Source organism: Sesamum indicum, linkage group LG9 (genome assembly GCF_026168435.1).
Source record: "Sesamum indicum cultivar Baizhima isolate 11 linkage group LG9, ASM2616843v1, whole genome shotgun sequence".
NCBI classification, from domain to species: Eukaryota; Viridiplantae; Streptophyta; class Magnoliopsida; order Lamiales; family Pedaliaceae; genus Sesamum; species Sesamum indicum.
The window spans coordinates 15,121,099-15,140,753 of record NC_142665.1 but is presented as its reverse complement, the minus strand read 5'-3'; the positions used below and the strand labels follow the sequence as shown (position 1 = coordinate 15,140,753).

The 19,655-nt window shown below is 34.5% G+C and overlaps 1 protein-coding gene and 1 long non-coding RNA gene across 2 annotated transcripts; both read right to left on the bottom strand.

The window, feature by feature from the left end:
• Positions 1–2,153: 2,153 nt before the first annotated feature.
• LOC148786919 (uncharacterized) lies at positions 2,154–3,432 on the bottom strand. The gene is made up of 2 exons (XR_016067471.1): positions 2,901–3,432; positions 2,154–2,688 (listed from the first exon to the last, which is right to left on the bottom strand). It is a non-coding gene; the product is annotated as an uncharacterized LOC148786919 (long non-coding RNA).
• A 9,782-nt stretch (positions 3,433–13,214) lies between these two features.
• On the bottom strand, positions 13,215–14,249 carry LOC148786918 (uncharacterized). Its single transcript, XM_088885015.1, has one exon. It carries the CDS (start codon positions 14,247–14,249, stop codon positions 13,215–13,217), a length of 1,035 nt encoding a protein of 344 aa, XP_088741141.1.
• Between the last annotated feature and the right edge of the window lie 5,406 nt (positions 14,250–19,655).

The window sequence follows — 19,655 nt, the reverse complement described above, 5'->3', positions numbered from 1 at the left end:
ACTGAAAACATTATAAGCTTGACAAACTCACTCTTAAAACCTAATCAAAGGGAGAACTCGTCTAAGAAAAGACCATTCTACTCTATCATTGGCTTTGCTCATTTCTAACTTTAAGGCATCGAATCCTTTCCTAGATCGAGAAGATACTTTAAGGAAATGATTGAGTTTCAAAAGCTAGGAGAACGTTATCAGTTATTAATAGGTCAAGAATAAAAGCTAATTAGGTAAGGGAAACAATGTAATTCATAATTTCTTTCAACTGATTAGCAATACATTTCGATGCAATTTTAACTACTACATTATACAAGGAAATTTGGGGCAACTGAGTCTCCAGTTCCTAGTTAATGCATTTGGGGATGAGGACAACATACGTATAATTCATCTTATAGAGCAATGGATGATCATTCAGAAGTCTCAGCATGGAATTTGTAACATCAGGCCCTACCATACTCCAATATTTTTGAAAAAAAACAGGGGATATGGCATCATGGCCTGGAGATTTGAAAGGGAACATACCGGATATGGCCTGTATTAGTTGAAAGGCTTTTTTAACTTTACAAACAATTGGTGTGACGATGTCAGTAACCATCGTTTGTGAGTGTGATTGGCCTTTCTTTTTTACACTAGTATAAATATAAATGTGGTTAATATATAATTTAAAATTCCAACTAGCCATATGATAAATAATTTGCCTAATTAAAAAAGTGATTTCATGCTATACATACATATATATATATATACTTCAGATAAAGATTTTATGTCAATACTTTAGATGTGCCCGAGGGACGGAAAATTGTACTTTTGGTTCATTAATTACAAGATGATGGCATTTTCAATTCTTTATAATTTAAAAGTTGCAATGAAGATTGTAATTAAAAAAAAATAACATACGTAGGTCAAATTTTGTCGGAAAAAGCTTAATTAATTGAAAATAATCACATGCCTTGTATGTGATTTAGTTAATTTGAAGCTTTTTAATTTTTATATCACTTTTGTCCACGTAATATGAGAAATGAAAAATACAATTATGATCCTATAATTAATGCGAGTGGCGCATTTAGCCCAAATATCTAGAACAAAAATAAATAATTTCCTTCTCTATTATAGAACTTTGGTTTTTGTTTTTATAACTAGTTTCGACTTATTTTTTAAAGCAGTACATAAATAAGGGATGAATTATTTTTTGATAATATAAACAAATACTTGTAGGATTCACATTTCTAGAGATATGGCATATCACGATTAAAAATAACAAAAAAATGTAGGTTACATGTTGATCTCATGGTGTGCCTTAGATGGCAATGGAGCCGATTTTGGGCACGGTTCAGTGGCCTTGGAATGAAATTTGCATTCACAATTGCAGCAGTGCTCTTCAAAGCTGACGACTACCTCCGGCAGAAGGGCCGCCCGAGTTATTACAACGTCTTTATTAGCGCATCATTCGAGTTCTTGATAATCGTTCTTATAGTTGTACCAATAAGTAAAGTCACTTTTTTTTTCTTAATCTAAGGAGAATTACTGTTGGTTCCTCAACTATTCTCCAAGCAACTTGAATTCATAACCAAAATCATAGGTACAAGGTGCTTTTACCAATAAGCCATCTTATCTTGTCAATCGAAGTCACTTGTTGGACAACCTAATTGTAAATTGCGTTTCTACAACCTAACTATAGACCTTTATAATCATAAAAAAAAGTACAACTTTAAACATAATATATTGGGGGGGGGGGGGAACGAAGAGTGAGCACAACGATGTTGATGGATTGATTGTTTCTTGTGATTGTAATTGTGCTTTTTCTTTCAGATCTTGAAAGCTATTTGAAGTTTGATTATAAAATCCTTTCAGTGAGATCAGAAGAAAAAAATAATGAGAAAATAAGAGAATTCTTTTATCCAAACTAGGTTTGTTCAATTGGAGTCAATAGCATACAAGTTTCTTACATTTGTCATGTAATTGATCACTATTTTTAAATTGTACATCAAGATATAACAAGTGTATTGTATGGTATACGTACACTTGCCATGTAATTAATTCATATCTGACCTACACCTAATTTGATCTAAAATTTTTGCATGGTATTTTTCTTCAGGATTTGCTGAGGGTATTATTGGAAAAGAACTTTAATTTATTAAATATCCATTATGATATATAGATTTCTATCTATTCTAATTATATAAAAAAAATCCTTTTGTGTTTATAATTGAAGTTGGTGCATTTTTACACATTTTGCCCTTCTCTTTTTTTCATACTTCACCATTTTATTCTTACAAAACAAATTGAATTATTTACAGAGGATAAAAATATATATTTAACGTAATTTGACAGTTCTCGTATAAAATTATTACTACCAAAAATACCCTCCACATTTAATTCTTCAAACTCTCTTCTTTTTCTCTTTTAGGAAAAAGAAAAAAAAAACCCCTTTCCTCTCTCTCTTTCTTTCTCGAACACATTGTAAGAACTGCCCTTCCCCTCTCTTCCCCACTCCCTCTAAACTGCCCTTCTCCCTCCCCACTTTCTGTTTGTCTCGGTAGAACCTAAGCAAATTTTTCGGTATAGATAACAACCATCTAACCACCAAGACCACGTCCTGACATCTTGTTCGTCCACCCGTGTGCCTTCCTTTCCCTCTCTGTCGGTGGACCACTCCAATCCACCACCGCCTCTCTCGCTGCAACACTGTCGGGCCTAGAAATTTGAGGAAGTAAGTGAATTTTTGTCAAGAAAATTGAGACAAAACAAAGAAGGAATTGTGTAGGCCTTGAGTTCGTTTATTTTTTTGTTAGGAGCCGCATATGCGGTGGCGGGAGGTTTTGCAGACCGCTACCCGCTTATTAAAATAAATCAAAAGCATCCATATATACATCTCGAAACGCAAAAAAAAAACAAAGAGTACTTACTCGTATGGTCCTCTGATCTAGAAGCGAAAATTCGGCATAGTGTTATGTCAACAAATAAGAGATGCTAGCAAACCGCGAGGCATCTATTCCAGAATCTTTAAGTTGACAAGCTAAGTTTGCTAAATGATCTGCTGGTTGATTTGCTTCCCTGAAATTGTGTATAAATAAGACATCTATACTCCTTCTAAGTTTGCCGTGTTTGTTACAAAATTGTGGCCTCAAAACCCGAATAAACTCCAAGCCCACTTGGAGGCCCATCAGCTAACTTAAGCCCACCTGGAGGCCCTCAACCCGAACCCGACCCACCATTGCTACCCGATCCAAGTTACTTCCTATATAAACCTAAATCTAACCCTAACCTACCATTTTCTCTTCTTCCTCACTAAATCCCCCCTCTGTTTTCTTCTCTCTCTCTGAGAAGCTTCCATGCTGACTCTTACACTTTCCTTCTTCTCCACCATTAAAACTGGTGGCTTTCCAAAGCCAATCGACGGTTTTTGGATAGCTACCCAAGGTTTCCTACTCCGATGATTTTTTCTGCCCTATAAATATGATCTTGACTCCTTTCTCAAAGATACGAAAGAAAAATTTGTTTATACTTCTTCTAATCTCTTAAAGTTCTAAGTAAACGAATTGAGTGGTGGGTCTGTGGTGATCTGAGATTTTTTTGAGGCATGACCGTGGGTTTGGGTTCTGTTGTTTGGGTACAGTGCCTTGTAACCGTGTCCCTATTATTTGGATCTGGTATTATCCTGAGCCATTTTCAACAAAGCTTTGTTATTTCGATTATTCTTTTACTCTTCTGTTGATTTATTTATTGATTTTTAATATTCATTATTGGTCTGTAATATTAAGGAGTTTCGTACTCCAAATCTTCTGTAATAGTTGGTTAGGTTTCTTCGTGTGAAAGAGATACCACGGGGGTTAATACCCTACAGTGGTATTAGAGTACCGTTCTGATTCGCGCTTCGCCTTGGTGGTGGTAACTATAAACCCCTCCTCTCTTATTTTTTTCTGAAATCTGTTATATATTGTCTCTATAACTGCTTCTTATCGGCTGTTGGTTCTATTATTCTTCTACAATTTTTTCCGCGGTTAAAGTCCCCCTAATATCCCTCTTGGTTGGACCCTTGAGGTAGTCGGGTATCTGGAAGGGACTTAGGCTGGATTGCCTCGGATCCGTTATCTTTGTGATCTATTTATTATCTCTATGATATATATCTCTGAGATCTGTTCATTACTCTGATATTTTCTGGTTATTATCTTTGTGATCTATTATCTTCATGATATCCTTGTGATTTATTATTATTGTGAGATATCTTAATAATCTATTTATTATCCTTATATCTCGTTTGATCTTTTGATATCTCACATTACTGTGAAAATCAACCTATTATCTGTTGTGATTTTTTCTCATCCTAAAATTCTTTCCTGATAACATTATGTGTGATTTTCTTCGTGAACTGTCCTGAGTATTTACTGTGTGATTAAGACCTTAAAAATCTGAAACTTTAATTTTTCTTTTAAACTTCTGAAATTTTCTTTCAAAACCTGTGCTCCTCTCTTTAAAACCTTTTCTTTAAAATGGCCGATTATAACCTACAACCTTTTGATGGTAAAAGTATTTTTTTCATATGGCAACAAAAAATGGAGGGTATTCTTATTCAACAAAAGAAATTTAAGACCATTGATGGCAAATATTGTGAAACCAACTCTGTGCATTCTTTTAATAAACATGAATGGTTGATTGATTCAGGCTGTACTTTTCATATGAGTCATTTCAAAGAAATTTTTTCAAGTTTTGGAAATGAGCATTCTGGTTATGTGTCTATGGCTAATGAAAAGATGTGTGAAATCAAAGGTCTAGGTGACATTTCACTATGTTTTAATGAAGGTTATCGGTTAACCCTAAAGAACGTCAGATATGTTCCTAATTTAAGTCATAACTTGATCTCATGTGATGTATTAGAAGAAGAAGGTTAGAAGGGAGGTGGGGTAAGGGTATTATAAAGATTATGAAAGGTTCTTTGATTGTCTTTAAATCAGAAAGAAAACGAAACCTCTATATGTGCACTGTTAAGTATGACAATCTTGCTGCCTCCATTTCTAAATGTGATAGAACTATCTTGTCGCATAAAAGGCTTGGCCATATTAGTCTAAAAGGACTCGAACTATTAAAGAAAGAAGGGATTTTGAATGACAAAATTGATACATTGGAATTTTGTGATGAATGTGTTATGGGCAAGCATAATAGAGTACACTTTTCTGTTTCCCCATCCCCTAATCCTTCTATGTCCATATGCATTTTAGACTATATAAATGCTGATGTTTGGGGTCCATCAAATGTACCTACGCCTGGTGGAAATCGTTATTTTTTGTCCATTACTGACAACTTTTCTCGAAAAATACTTATTTTTCATGATGAAACATAAATCGAAAGTTTTTGAAAAGTTTGAAAAATGGAAAACTCTTGTTGAAAACCAAATCGGAAAAAGATTGAAGTCCCTTAGAACTGATAATGGGCTTGAGTTTTGTAACCATAATTTTTCGAATATGTGTGATAAGTTTGGGATTAAGAAACGTAAAACAAATCCCTATACTCCCAACAAAATGGAGTCGCTGAACTAATGAATCGTACTTTACTTGAAAATGTGAGATGTTTATTAATTAGTTTTGATTGCCTAAATCATTCTGGGGAGAAGCTGTCTTAACTACTGCACATTTGATAAATATGTCTCCTTCTGTGCCTTTATCTTGTAAATCCCCTGAATCTGTGTGGAGCGAAAAATTGGTTCATTTATCTTCCTGACGTGTATTTGGATGTTCTGTTTTGTTCACCAAAACTCTGATAAATTAGAAGCAAGATCACTAAAATGTGTTTTTATTGGTTATTCTGAAGGGGTAAAAGGTTATAGGTTGTGGGTTAGAAGTCAACCGGATTTAAAATCTTAATTAGCAAAGACATCACTTTTAACGAAAATGAAATGCAATGTTTAGAAAAGATACAGCACGAAGAAAAAGAATCCATCTTTAACAAAGTAGACCTAAATGATAACCTAGAGAAACAAAATGCAGAAAATACTTAAAATGTAGAGTTAAATCCTTTAGAAAATTACCAACTTGCCAGAGATTGGAATAGAAGACAAACTAGGATTCCTTTTAAACTTAGGAATTCTCACACAAGTCTTAATACCGAATTATCTGAACCCTCTAGTGTTAATGAAGCTATGCAATCAGAAAAATGGCTAAGTGCTATGAAAGAATAAATGAAATCCCTAAAAGATAACAAAACTTGGGTTCTAGTTACTAAACCTAAAAATGCCTCAATTGTTGACTGTAAATGGATCTTCAAAATAAAACAAGAAAACCCTATAAAATATAAGGCAAGATTAGTGGCTAAGGGATTCACACAAAAAGAAGGTATAGACTACAATGAAATTTTCTTTCCGGTTGTCAAGTACACTACTGTTCGCATCATATTGGCTCTCACTGCATACTACAACTAGAATTGAAACAAATGGACGATAAAACTTCTTTTTTGCATGGTGACTTGGATGTGAACATTTATATGTGTCAACCCATTAGTTTTAGTGACATGTTTAAACCTGACTATGTATTTACTGAAAACATCCTTGTATGGACTAAAGCAATCTCCTAGACAATGGAACAAAATATTCGACTTATTCATGTAGTCTTTGAATTTTAAAAGAAGTCATTTTGATCATTGTCTTTATTTCAAGCATGTGGATAACTCTCCTATTTTTCTTGTATTATATGTTGATGACATATTGATTGGTAGTCCTAGTTCACAAATTATAAATGTTTTACAAAAGGATTTATGTAAAGCTTTTGAAATGAAAGATCTTGGCATGCCAAACAAATTTCTTGGTATGAATATTGTTAGGAATAGAGAAAACTCTTCTATACTTCTAAATAAAAAATCTTATATCTTGTCCATCTTGAAGAAATTTTCTATGTAAAATGCTAAACCTACTTCTGTGGCTTTGGCTGATCACTTTCAGTTATGTAAAGATCAATGCCCTAAAACAGAAAATGAAAAAGAAAAAATGGAAAAAGTTCCTTATTCAAATGTGATTGGATCTATTATGTTTCTTATGGTGTGCAAAAGACCTGATGTTGCTTATGCTAGTAGCTGCCTTAGTAGATATATGTCTAACCCCGGTCCTCCTCACTGGGAAGCTTTAAATTGGTTGCTAAGATACTTGCGTGGCTCTGATAATATTGGCATTACTTTCTCTAATAATTCTGAACATATTCAACTTGTTGGATACGTAGACTCTAATTATGCAAACGATAGAGAAAGTCGAAAATCCACTACATCTTATGTGTTTACCTTTTGTGGTTCATGCATTAGTTGAAAATTCCAATGTCAACACATAGTTTATTTATCTACAACCGAAGCTGAGTATATTGCTATCACTGAAGCTTTCAAAGAAATCATATGGATAGATGGTTTAATAAAATAAATTGGTTGCTCTAAAGAAAAACTTGTAGTGTTTTCAGATAGCCAATCCTCCATTCAACTGTGCAAAAGCCCTATTTTTCATTATAAACAAAACATATAGATGTTAGGTACCATTTCGTTTGGGATATTGTGAGTAAAGAGATCATAAAACTGGAAAAGATCAGTTTTGAAAAGAATCCTGCAGACATGGGCACTAAGTGCTTATCTATAGAAAAATTCAGTAAGTGTTTAAAGATTCTTAGTTTATTTCCTGACTAACGAGATTCTCTGTCAAAGTTTTTCTCGCTTGTATTCTCTGCAGGTACGCCCAAGGAGTTTTTTATGGAAATGATGAAAATGACCAGATCCATTATACCCCCGACCTTCCTTATTTGAGTATTTGGTCCAAGGTGGGGTATGTTACAAAATTGGTGGCCCAAAACTCGAATAAACTACAAGCCCACTTTGAGGCCCATCAGCTAACTTAAGCCCACCTGGAGGCCCTCAACTCGAACCCGACCCACCATTGCTACCCGACCTAGGTTATTTCCTATATAAACCTAAACCTAATCGTAACCTACCATTTTCTCTTCTTCCTCACTAAATCTGCCATCTATTTTCTTCTCTCTCTGAGAAGCCTTCCATGGCTGACTCTTACATTTCCTTCTTCTCCAACATTAAAACCGGTGGCTTTCCAAAGCCAACGATTGGCTTTGGAAAGCCAACCAAGGTTTCCTTCTCCGATGATTTTTTTTGTCCTATAAATAGGAGCTTGACTCCTTTCTTAAAGACACGAAAGCAAAATCTGTTTTTACTTTCTCCTAATCTCTTAAAGTTCTAAGTGAACGAAGTGAGTGGTGCGTCTGTGGTGATCTGCTTCTCATCTTCGTGATCTGAGATTTTTCTAAGGAGCAACCATGGGTTGGATTCTGTTGTTTGGCTACAAAGCCTTGTGATCGTGTTCCTATTATTTGGATCTGACATTATCCTGAGCCATTTTCAACAAAGCTTTATTATTTCAATTATTCTTTTATTCTTCTGTTGATTTATTTATTGATCTGTAATATTCATTATTGGTCTGTAATATTAAGGAATTTCGTACTCCAAATCTTCTGTAATTGTTGGTTAGGTTTTTTCGTGTAAAAGAGATACCACAGGGGTTAATACCCTATAACGTTAATAGAGGATGAAGACACTAATCCCCCCAATCTTGCTTAATTATTTAAAAAACCACAAGCGCATCAAGTTCCACAATGACAGGATGATAACCAAGCTCTTGGACATATTCAAGACCCCTAACCATTGCGTGTAACTCTGCATATATATTATATTGATCATTAAGGAATTCATAAAAATCGAAAAGCATGCAACTGTGCGAATCTTTGAACAACCCGGTGAGATGCTTGAACAATCGAATTTTGCCGCATTTCTCGCCTTCTATGTGAATCGAAAAACAAGATAGGTATAAAAAACCGCACATGCCCACATCCAAGGAAAGATGAACACAAGCGCTAAGAGTGAAACATAGAAGAGATGTTGTCAGTAGTGGAAGGTTGAAAATTAAACAGGTTTCCAAAATGTTCCCAAACCTTGCAAATGAAATTGCTACATAAGAAAACATGTAGTGATTTAATGTCGCAGCAGGACATGCATTTGAGACAATGTTCATGCTTTTTTCTCGCAATCGTCCATCAATAGGGATAAATTATTCAGTAATCTCCAAACCAAGATGGACATTGACCGCAAGATAGTGCAATGCCATAAGTCTTTAAGGAGAGGTTGACGCACACCGTATGTCCGAATCAGGCTCCATGCCAAGCTTATCACGAAAACTCCAGCTAATTGCCCCTTCCAAATAGGCTTATCCTTTGAACCCCAATCGAAAGAAACAACTTGACAAGTTGTATGAGAGGACCTGGCAAGATGCATCCAAGGTTGTCGATGTGCCAACTGTTGTCAGCCAAGCAGTAATGGACTCACTCATGCGGAACTAGATGAGGCTGAACAAGATCCCCTAATGGAGCCTCCCCAACCCAGAAATCATTCGAGAAACAAAGACTACCAGCTCCAAGTGCTAAGATGAAAGATCCCTCCTTCATACCCTGTCCCGATTTCAGACGCCGCCAGATAGAGGAGCTATTAACATGAGCACGGGCAGCAACAACACAAGAGCGCTTACAGTACTTTGATGTCAAGAACTATGACCATAATAACGAAGAATCGCTAAATCGTCACCACCATTTCATAGAGAAGGCATTTACAGTATCTTGGAGGATACGAACACTAAGCTTCCTTTCCTCAATTGGCCAATAAATGGAGTGCCATGATGATCAATGTTACCTCTTAACCGTGCTAGATGAGCCCCAAAAAAAATTGTTAAGCATCCATTCAATATGTAGCAGAATTCTTTTAGGAGGTTTGAGAACTGAAAAAAGGCAGATAGGCGTAGTTGAAAGGACCGATTTAATGAGAACAAGTCGTCCACCAAAAGACAATAATCTTTCTCCCACCCTATAATTCTTGATGCAAGTGAAAAGACTTCTTCAAAAAGTCGTCCACCAAAAGACTTCTTCTCTATTGAAGGTAAGTGCTTTCAATTTTAAGGCATTAGCTTGTCATCTTTTTTTCCCGTAAAAATGATACTTTTGTTAGTTTTTTAAAGTCAATTAATGGAGTGAACTAAAATTGACCAATTTCACAAAATTGGGTGTTTAAAATTGATGAAGCTAGAACATAAGTTACCAAAACTGTGTCGATGACTAGAGCCCAAAAATAAAAATCTCCAATTAAGAAAACACTTCCTAATTTCTTTTTTCAGAACATTTGTTTATATATATATATATATATATATTGATGGGTGTCGAATCCATCAAAAATAATTCCTACGAATACTTTTGTAGAAGTGTGAGTAGGGTCGAATCCACAGAAATTGGTTTTAAATTAATTCCTTCAAAAAAATAAAAATAAAAATAATTGGGGGGATTTATGATTGTGAAGAATAAAAATAAAAAAACTAAAATAAGAAGAGATAAATATATGATAAAAGTATTCCAGTTAAAGACAGGATCATGCTTAATTCCACGGTCGATCATAGATGCAAAGATAATAATTATTCATGATTGATAAATTGGTTATGGTCATTGGTACGACCTAACGACCTCACCTTTCCTTACCTTGTGGATAGTCAAGGAACGTCCGTTGACTAAATCCCTAATCAGTAAATAACCTTGGGAACATTCTCAAGATTTAATTTACCAACAGCATTAAAAATTAGAAAGGCCCAATTCTAACGAATAAATTCCTACAAGGATATATTTAAGTTAGATTGTGCATTCCCCACAACATAATCAAAAACTTCTACATAATCAATTATGTTATGTTACCACTAGTTATTGAACTAAACAAACAATTACGGATTTGTAAGTTCAATTAGCTAGGCAAATATTCTTGACATTAAATCGGATTATTTGTAATAAAAGCACAGAGAACAACACAAATACCAACATGAATAAAGTAGAAAGCATAAATTAGATCTCACAACTCGTTGAATTTAAGCAATCACTAAATCTCCAACCGGAATAAGAGAACTAGCTAGACATGCTAATGGAAGAACGCACTGAAAAGCAAAATAAGAAAATATATAAAAACGTAGAGAAATAGAAGAGTTCAAAAGTTGTTTCTTAAAGTGAATTACATCACCTATTTATAATAGATAGATACCTAGTTCTACTAGGATTAGAAGTAGATTCCTAGTTGAACTAAAAGACTTATAGAGATAAAATTATAATCCTAGTTAAACTCTTCGTTCATCAGAGGTAGTCCAAGCAGCTCCAAACTCTTGTCAAAAATTGAGTATAAGTCTTGTTTGAATTTCTATTTTGGTGCTTTTCTTTATTTTCTATTTTTTTTGTCCTAATGCTGCAAAATAATATTTAATTAGGAGCATTTGGTCACAAAATAGGCTAAAATATTATATGAAATAAGTACAAAATGCGATCCTATCAAATATCCCCCCACTTAACCCTTTGCTCGTCCTCGATGCAAAGAAATAGAGATAAAATAGTTGAAGAAATTCATTCTAAACTTTATGGATCGGAGACGAAAGTACCAAAGCAAGAATTTAGTTAAGTGTTCAAAGAATGGTACACCATATGATAAAAGACAACTCAACAAGTTTCAAACAAATTTTCACAAGATGATTTTCATCAAAAACTAAGCATGAAAAACAAGCGGACTATGCTCTCATATCTCCCAATCTCTCGAGTATTTTTGGTTGTTGAGTGTTTCGCTCAAATGCTTGCTATGAAAAATGCTTCACCATAGGCTTGATTATACACCAAAATCTCCACCACTTATAAATATGCACACACTTGAATCAAGAGGTCTTATATTTTGGTTATAATGGGGCTTTGGTTTGTGGGTAGGAAGAATAAGGAAAAATGAGGTGCAAATCCCAGGAACTAAATTAGAGCACCAAGTAATAGATGTAGGAATCCAAGCTTTTCAAAATTGATTTATCTCATGCTCTTTCATGTCCCGCCTTCCTCGACTTGAGCTATGCCTTTCTTTTAAAGAGAGAAAATATTTTTTTTTCTTTTTTTTTCTTTTTCTCTTTTTTTTTTCTTTCTTTTTTTTAGGGCATTTTCTCTCTCTCTCTCTCTCTCTCTCCTTTTTTTTTATTATTTAAGGCATAGAACAAGATTTTCATGTGAAATGTTAGCTCATAAACGTCCTTTACTATTGAGATATCCCCACACTTAATGTCAGAACACATACTTAGAATACATCTTTGTTTCCTTGACGCTCTACTAGTCCTTGGAAGGGCCAAACAAGGGTAATAAGAAGACGGTAGAATTTGTTTATACGGGTTTCATAACAAGGAATTAAGGCTTATAAGACTCAAATGGGATTACTAAAGGGAATTGCATGTGGGTGGTCTTTTAAGCTGAAGGGATTTTTATCCTAATGCTTTTATCATTTTCAAGTGAATGCATAAAGATGTGGCCTCGATATGGTTCAAAGCAAGTTCTAGGAAGACAAAATCATGAAGTATTATCTCTCAAGAAAAGAAAAATTGTAGATTTTCATGAGTGTATAGGCTCAAAATTCCTCTCTAGGTAGGTTATGTCCACCAATTTTCCACATTCAATTTTCAAATCAAATCACCATTTGCAAAAATAAGTTCTTAACCGTAAGTTGTGAAGAGTCATTAGATGGACACCCTTATGACACATTACCAAATTATTACTTTATTAGCCTAAGTCTTTGATCATAAAGCTAGTAAGAGGACAAGATAAAAAATATTGGCTTCAATAAATATGGAAGGGATAGTAAGCATCAATCAAAATAATTAATCCACCAAGACTCATTTTTCTACCAAAGCAATCAAAACACCCTCCCCCCACTTAATTCCACATTGTCCTCAATGTGGTATCCATGTATATCTAGGACGATAAAATAAGAGAAAGGGATAAAGAGAACGTCCCTCAGTGATTCGGGTGGAACTGCAGGAACTCGAGAATTGTGAGACCTTGGATGAGAGGAAGAGTTCCTTGTGGATGCTTATACCTTTTTACCTTCAAAAATCGATTTTAGTGGTATAACAACATTCACAAGAAGAGAAAAATAAACAATTGAGAAAAATAAAAGGACATGGGTTGTCTCCCAAGAAGCGCCTTTCATTAGCGTCTTTGGCTAGACGTTGTTGTGCCTCAACTCAAATGAGTTGGACACTCTAAATCCACTTCTTCTATGTAATACACCCGGTGATGGTGTGGATTTAGGAGAACTTGGTGCTCCATGTATGACTTCTTCCTCAAACTTATTTTGTCATGAAAGACTTTTTTCTTCTAAGCTCTTGGATTCGAGGTGAGGCTTTTGGTAATTATTGTCTTAAATGTTCCTCCACCATCGAACATAGCATTTTTTTGCACCAAAGGATCAATAAAATCAATCAGAAAAATAGAATGCACATCATTAGAATATTTCATGGCACCACTAATTTTAAAACTCATAACCTCATTATCAAATTCCATAGAGAGTATTCCGGCATCAACATCAATTTTGGTTTTTGAGGGTTTAAGGAATGGTCTTTCTAGCAAGATAGATGTAGAATTGAGAGAAATATCCTCCTTCATATCAAGCACATAAAAGTCAGCAGAATAAACCAATTCATTAACTTGCACAAGTACATCCTCAAGAACTCCTTCGGGGTAAACTACGGAATGATCGGCAAGTTGAAGAATAACCCCCGTTTCTTTCAATGGGCCAATATTCAAAGATTCATAAATAGTAAGAGGCATAATATTGATAGAGACACCCAAATCACACATTGCTTTTTCTATTCCAATCTTTCCAATTTTGCAAGGGATAGAAAACGCACCTGGATCATTGCATTTAAGAGGTAGTTTTCTTTGAAGAATGACAGACACATTTTCTCCCATGCTTACCCTTTCATCATCTCTCAATTTGGATTTGTTGGTGCACAACTCCTTAAGAAACTTTGCATAGCGAGGTATTTGTTTAATTGCATCGAGCAAGGGAATATTTACCTCAACGTTGAGTAATGTTTCAAGGATATCCTTCTCCTCTTCCTCCTCTTTGGACTTGGCAAATCTCTCCGGGGAGGGAGGTTTGGGCACGAACACCTTGCGATTTTCCTTGCTGACTTGGTTGAATTTCTCAGCTTGTTTTGAAAGAATTTCGATTGCATCCTCTGTTTTGTCCTGCTGTGCATGCCCACGCCTAGTACTATTTTCGAGTTGTAGCTCTTTTCCACTGCACAAGGTAATAGCACTAACGTTTTGTTTAGGATTAATAGTAGTTTGGGATGAAAACTTACCTTGAGATTCCAAGCGGCTGACGAAGGAAGCCAGTTGGCTCATTTGGTATTCTAAATTTTGTATGCTCGAGCGGGAATCTTGTTGGAACTTGTGAGTTTCTTGTTGGAACTGTTGGGTGCTCAAGGCGAGTGTCTTCACGATATCTTTTAAGGGCATACCATTATTGGAATTGGTTTGAGGTGGTGGTGGTTGTTGGTGTGGACCCCTTTGAAAGTTTTGAGCTTGATTGCCACACCTCAAATTTGGGTGATCTCTCCATCCGGGGCTATAGGTATTGGAAAATGGGTCATATCTCCTTTGTTGTTGCTCAGAAAATCTACCAACGGCGTCAGCATGTTCGGTTGATTCTTCGTGAAGTGTAGGACAAGCGTCGGTGTAATGTCCCGAAGATGTACGTATCCCACAAGTTTTGACTTGTTGAATGCTTCACCCTATAAATTTTTCAACAAGAGAAGTAAGTTTATCTAAACGTTCATCAATAGAAGTACTTACCTCGTTTACCCTTTGTGGGGAGTTGTCGTTTCTACTACCGAATTGTTGATTATTGGCCGCCATGGTTGTGATTAGTTTGCGTGCTTCAGTAGGAGTTTTGTCATACAAAGCACCTCCACTAGCTGCATCCACCAAGCTTCTATTTGGCTCATATAATCCTTCATAAAAATATTGAATTAGAAGATGGTCGGAAATTTGGTGATGAGGGCAACTCTCCACCAATTGCTTGAATCTCCCCCAATACTCATAGAAACTTTCACCGGAGAATTGACATATTCCACTTCTTTGCTTCCGGATGTTTGTAGTCCTTGAAGCGGGGAAGTAGTTCTCAAGAAATAGTTTCTTGAGCTCGTTCCAATTAACAATAGATCCCGAAGGTAAGGAGTAAAGCCAATCTTTAGCTTTATCGCCCAATGAGAATAGAAAGGCTCTTAACTTGACTTGTTCTTCGGTGACTCCTTGAGGTCTCATGCCGGAACACACCACATGGAATTCCTTGAGGTGTTTGTGTGGGTCTTCACCTGCAAGGCCACGAAAAATGGGAAGTAAGTGGATGAGACCGGATTTAAGTTCAAAATCATCATCTAAATTAGGATATTCAATGCAGAGTGGTTGTTGATTTAAGTCAAGCGAAGTCATCTCTTTGATCGTTCGTTCGGGATTATGGGCCATGAATTCGTCTTTAGAGTCGTTAGACGTGGACACGTCTAACTCAGAATTTGTTGCTGGTTTGGAAGAAGTAGAAGCCTCTTCCTTATGTTGTTTGGTTTCTTTTCGAAGTCTACGAGCGGTTTTCTCGATCTCTGGGTCAAATTCAAGTTCACCTGTACGAGAAGAACGTGATATAAAATCAAGTAACAAGAAAAAGAAATTAATTTAAAGACACCAATCCCCGGCAACGACGCCAAAATTTGATGGGTATCGGATCTACCAAAAATAATTCCTACGAACACTTTTGTAGAAGTGTGAGTAGGGTCGAATCCACAGAAATTAGTTTTAAATTAATTCCTTCAAAAAAATAAAAATAAAAATAATTGGGGGGATTTATGATTGTGAAGAATAAAAATAAAAAAAAACTAAAATAAGAAGAGATAAATATATGATAAAAGTATTCCAGTTAAAGACAGGATTATGCTTAATTCCATGGTCGATCATAGATGCAAAGATAATAATTATTCATGATTGATAAATTGGTTATGGTCATTGGTACGACTAACGACCTCACCTTTCCTTACCTTGTGGATAGTCAAGGAACGTCCGTTGACTAAATCCCTAATCAGTAAACAACCTTGGAAACGTTCTCAAGATTTAATTTACCAACAGCATTAAGAACTAGAAAGGCCCAATTCTAACAAATAAATTCCTACGAGGATTTATTTAAGTTAGATTGTGCATTCCCCACAATATAATCGAAAACTTCTACATAATCAATTATGCCATGTTACCACTAGTTATTGAACTAAACAAACAATTACGGATTTGTTAGTTCAATTGGCTAGGCAAATATTCTTGATATTAAATCGGATTATTTGTAATAAAAGCACAGAGAACAACACAAATACCAACATGAATAAAGTAGAAAGCATAAATTAGATCTCACAACTCGTTGAATTTAAGCAATCACTAAATCTTCAACCGGAATAAGAGAACTAGCTAGACATGCTAATGGAAGAACGCATGAAAAGCAAAGTAAGAAAATATATCAAACCGTAGAGAAATAGAAGAGTTCAAAAGTTGTTTCTTAAAGTGAATTACATCACCTATTTATAATAGCTAGATACCTAGTTCTACTAGAATTAGAAGTAGATTCCTAGTTGAACTAAAAGACTTATAGAGATAAAATTATAATCCTAGTTAAACTCTTCGTTCATCAGAGGTAGTCCAAGCAGCTTTAAACTCTTGTCAAAAATTCAGTTTAAGTCTTGTTGAATTTTCATTTTGGTGATTTTCTTCATTTTCTATTTTTTTTGTCCTAATGCTGTAAAATAATATTTAATTAGGAGCATTTGGTCACAAAATAGGCTAAAATATTATATGAAATAAGCACAAAATGCGATCCTATCATATATATATTTAGAGAGAGAGCCATGATGGAGAAGCTAAGTCAAGTATTATATACTAGTCATATTTGGCGGAAAAAATTATAATTTTAGTTCCATAACTATACCTGTCACGCCCCAAATTTAGGACTTATAACATAACAGCATCACTAAATCCAGACAACTTAGTGATATTGAGCAAATAAACAAACTATCTCAAACTATTCATGACTTCTATTTTATTTTTTTGAAAGCAAACTACTAATCATCAGGATAAGTGTAGTCAATGTATCTTCAAATTGAAAAAAATTGAAACTAATAAACCAAATACTTATACATCCAAATCAGTAACACATAATGAGTAATAGTGAAAATATCTTTAGGGTTTTAACTACCAACGCAGTCACCGTCCCCGATACTATCCTTTGTCCATCCCTTTCTCTAACGCATTTGCAAGACACCATCTTATGGGGAATGAACGATTAATCGCCCAGTAAATGGGTTTTTTCTTCTATTGGCTTGAGTATTCACAAATTATATAATACCATAAAACAACTAAAATTTCACTTATCAAGGCTTTCAAAGAAACGAGTAGAAGAATAGTTCAAAATATTTAAATCTCATGCATAACGTACGATCACACTAGAACCAAAGAAATGCACTTAATGTGATTCAGATATGGCAAAACCATCATAGTTTTACAAAACAAGATTTCTTGTATGTCACACACCGAAAATAGGACTCTTACTTTAATTCCTATTGTCGGGACGTGACCTATTTGAAATCATAATAACAATATAGTTATGGAAGTTGTAATTGGATAACCAGAACAACTAAAGTTCTGAACATTCAAACTCCTTCCTAATCACCTTAATCTCTTTCCTAGGTCAGCTAAATCCTGACTTGCTCAATGTACCTATGTCTAGAGGAAGAAATTCAAATTACATAAGCAAAAGTTTAGTAAGGCCACGAGTGGGTGCCTATGGAAGAAAATAATCACAAAATAAATCTCGATAAAAATAATTACAATATATCATATTTACCACGACAATAGCAATTGAGCCTGTGAAGACCGTGTCAGGCGTGATCGAATAACATGATCACCACCTTATGTCTCCCCAAAGACATTTTACTACCTTATCCACGATGCAGGGAGCGACCTTGCGATCGCATAGAACTGGCCATGCGTATGTACATGGCGACCAATGTCACAAATGCAACCTCCAGCCTGCTTGCGAAAGGACACCCAAGTGGGAATTGAATGACGAAGTCTCAACTAGCCCTCCAATGCTACACAAGGTGCACTGTGAACTGTCCAGGCCTGGGCTATGGACCACTTAGTAAGAACAGCATAATCAAATTCATAAACCTAATCGAACAATCATATAAAAAATTTACAATTTAAAGACCACATGCATATTCAATTAAGATGAACTGAGTAATATTAAGAGGAATGGGACCTTTTCGATACTCATATGGACTGTAGATGTGGCTTCTAATGGAAGTTCATAAAGAAACCAGAATATCGCATGACGAAAGTATTGATCACATTGTAGCACTTAACTCCATAGAGTTCTGAAGGACCCATTCAAATTCAAGTAGATAACTAAATATCATATTCATGTTTGTTTATCAATGGACAATTTCGACAAATATTTTCACTAAGGTTCGTAGTAAGTAAAATCACCTCTGTATTTATATTAGACATGCACAATGTACATAATATTACCCCAATTTTGCAAAGAGATCATTGGCTACGTAATATCTAAGCAATTAAAATTAATAAGGATAAGATAACTAAATTTAATTAATCAATCAAAATATTATTATAAAATCTAATTATTTATATTCTTTTAACTAGATAATAATTAATGTTTTTATCAACGTAAAAAAAATTAAACGAGGAACCTATACATTTCCCAGCTTTTAGATTGTTGTAATTCAATTGAGTCAATAGATAAATAATTATGCATTTCACTGAATAACTAATATTTTGAACAATTTTTCTAACTAACTAAAAATCATTATTAAAACTAGATTTGCTTAGTAGTAAATTAGTAAAGTATTAACCAAATAATCAATTCAATTAATTCACCATATCGAATTCAGCTAATCAAGATTAAATAGCTATTTTAATTACTTAGCTACAACAAAAATGAATAAAATACACTAGTTAATTAATTACTAATTAATACATAAAACTAATTTAAGTAACCCACCAGCTATGAAAAGGCAGAAATGATTTAATTTACTACTCTGTTATTAATTAATAAGAAATTAAATGAGCTAATAGAAGTGATTAACTAATTTATTTTCATCTAAAACATAAAATTAAATTATATAATTTTTAAATTTAACTCCTCTATTGGTCATAATATTTATACCCGATTAAGAAGTAGTTAATCTATTATAAATTAATAAATAATTAAATTAATTCAATTAATTAATAAATAGGTAGGTCCGTCAAACCGTCCCTCGACGATGGCAGAGTTCTCTAAAAAAAAAATAGAGAAAAAAAAAAGTGTGTTGTGGCCCAAGAATGAGGTGCACGACGTGCTAGTATCCTTAGAAAGGTTGCTAGCAGCCATGTGCTGCCCCACCAATTTTTTTTATCTTTCTTTTTCTGTGTTTGTTCCTTCTATTTTTGATAAATTTATAAAATCAACCCCTTAAGTTCTAAATTTATGTGATTCAACTTTAAAAATATTATGAAACTTTAATTTAGTCCCTAATAATTTTGGTATATTGTGTTATACCCTACGATTTAATTTCTAGTCAATTTGTGGCTTTCTAACCCTTACAAATTAAATAATGGAACTTTATATAATTTCTCTTTTGTCTCAAATTAACTCAAATAATTAAACCTCTCGTGAATAAACATCAAACAAGAAATAGGTGCAGAAGAATTAAATATCAT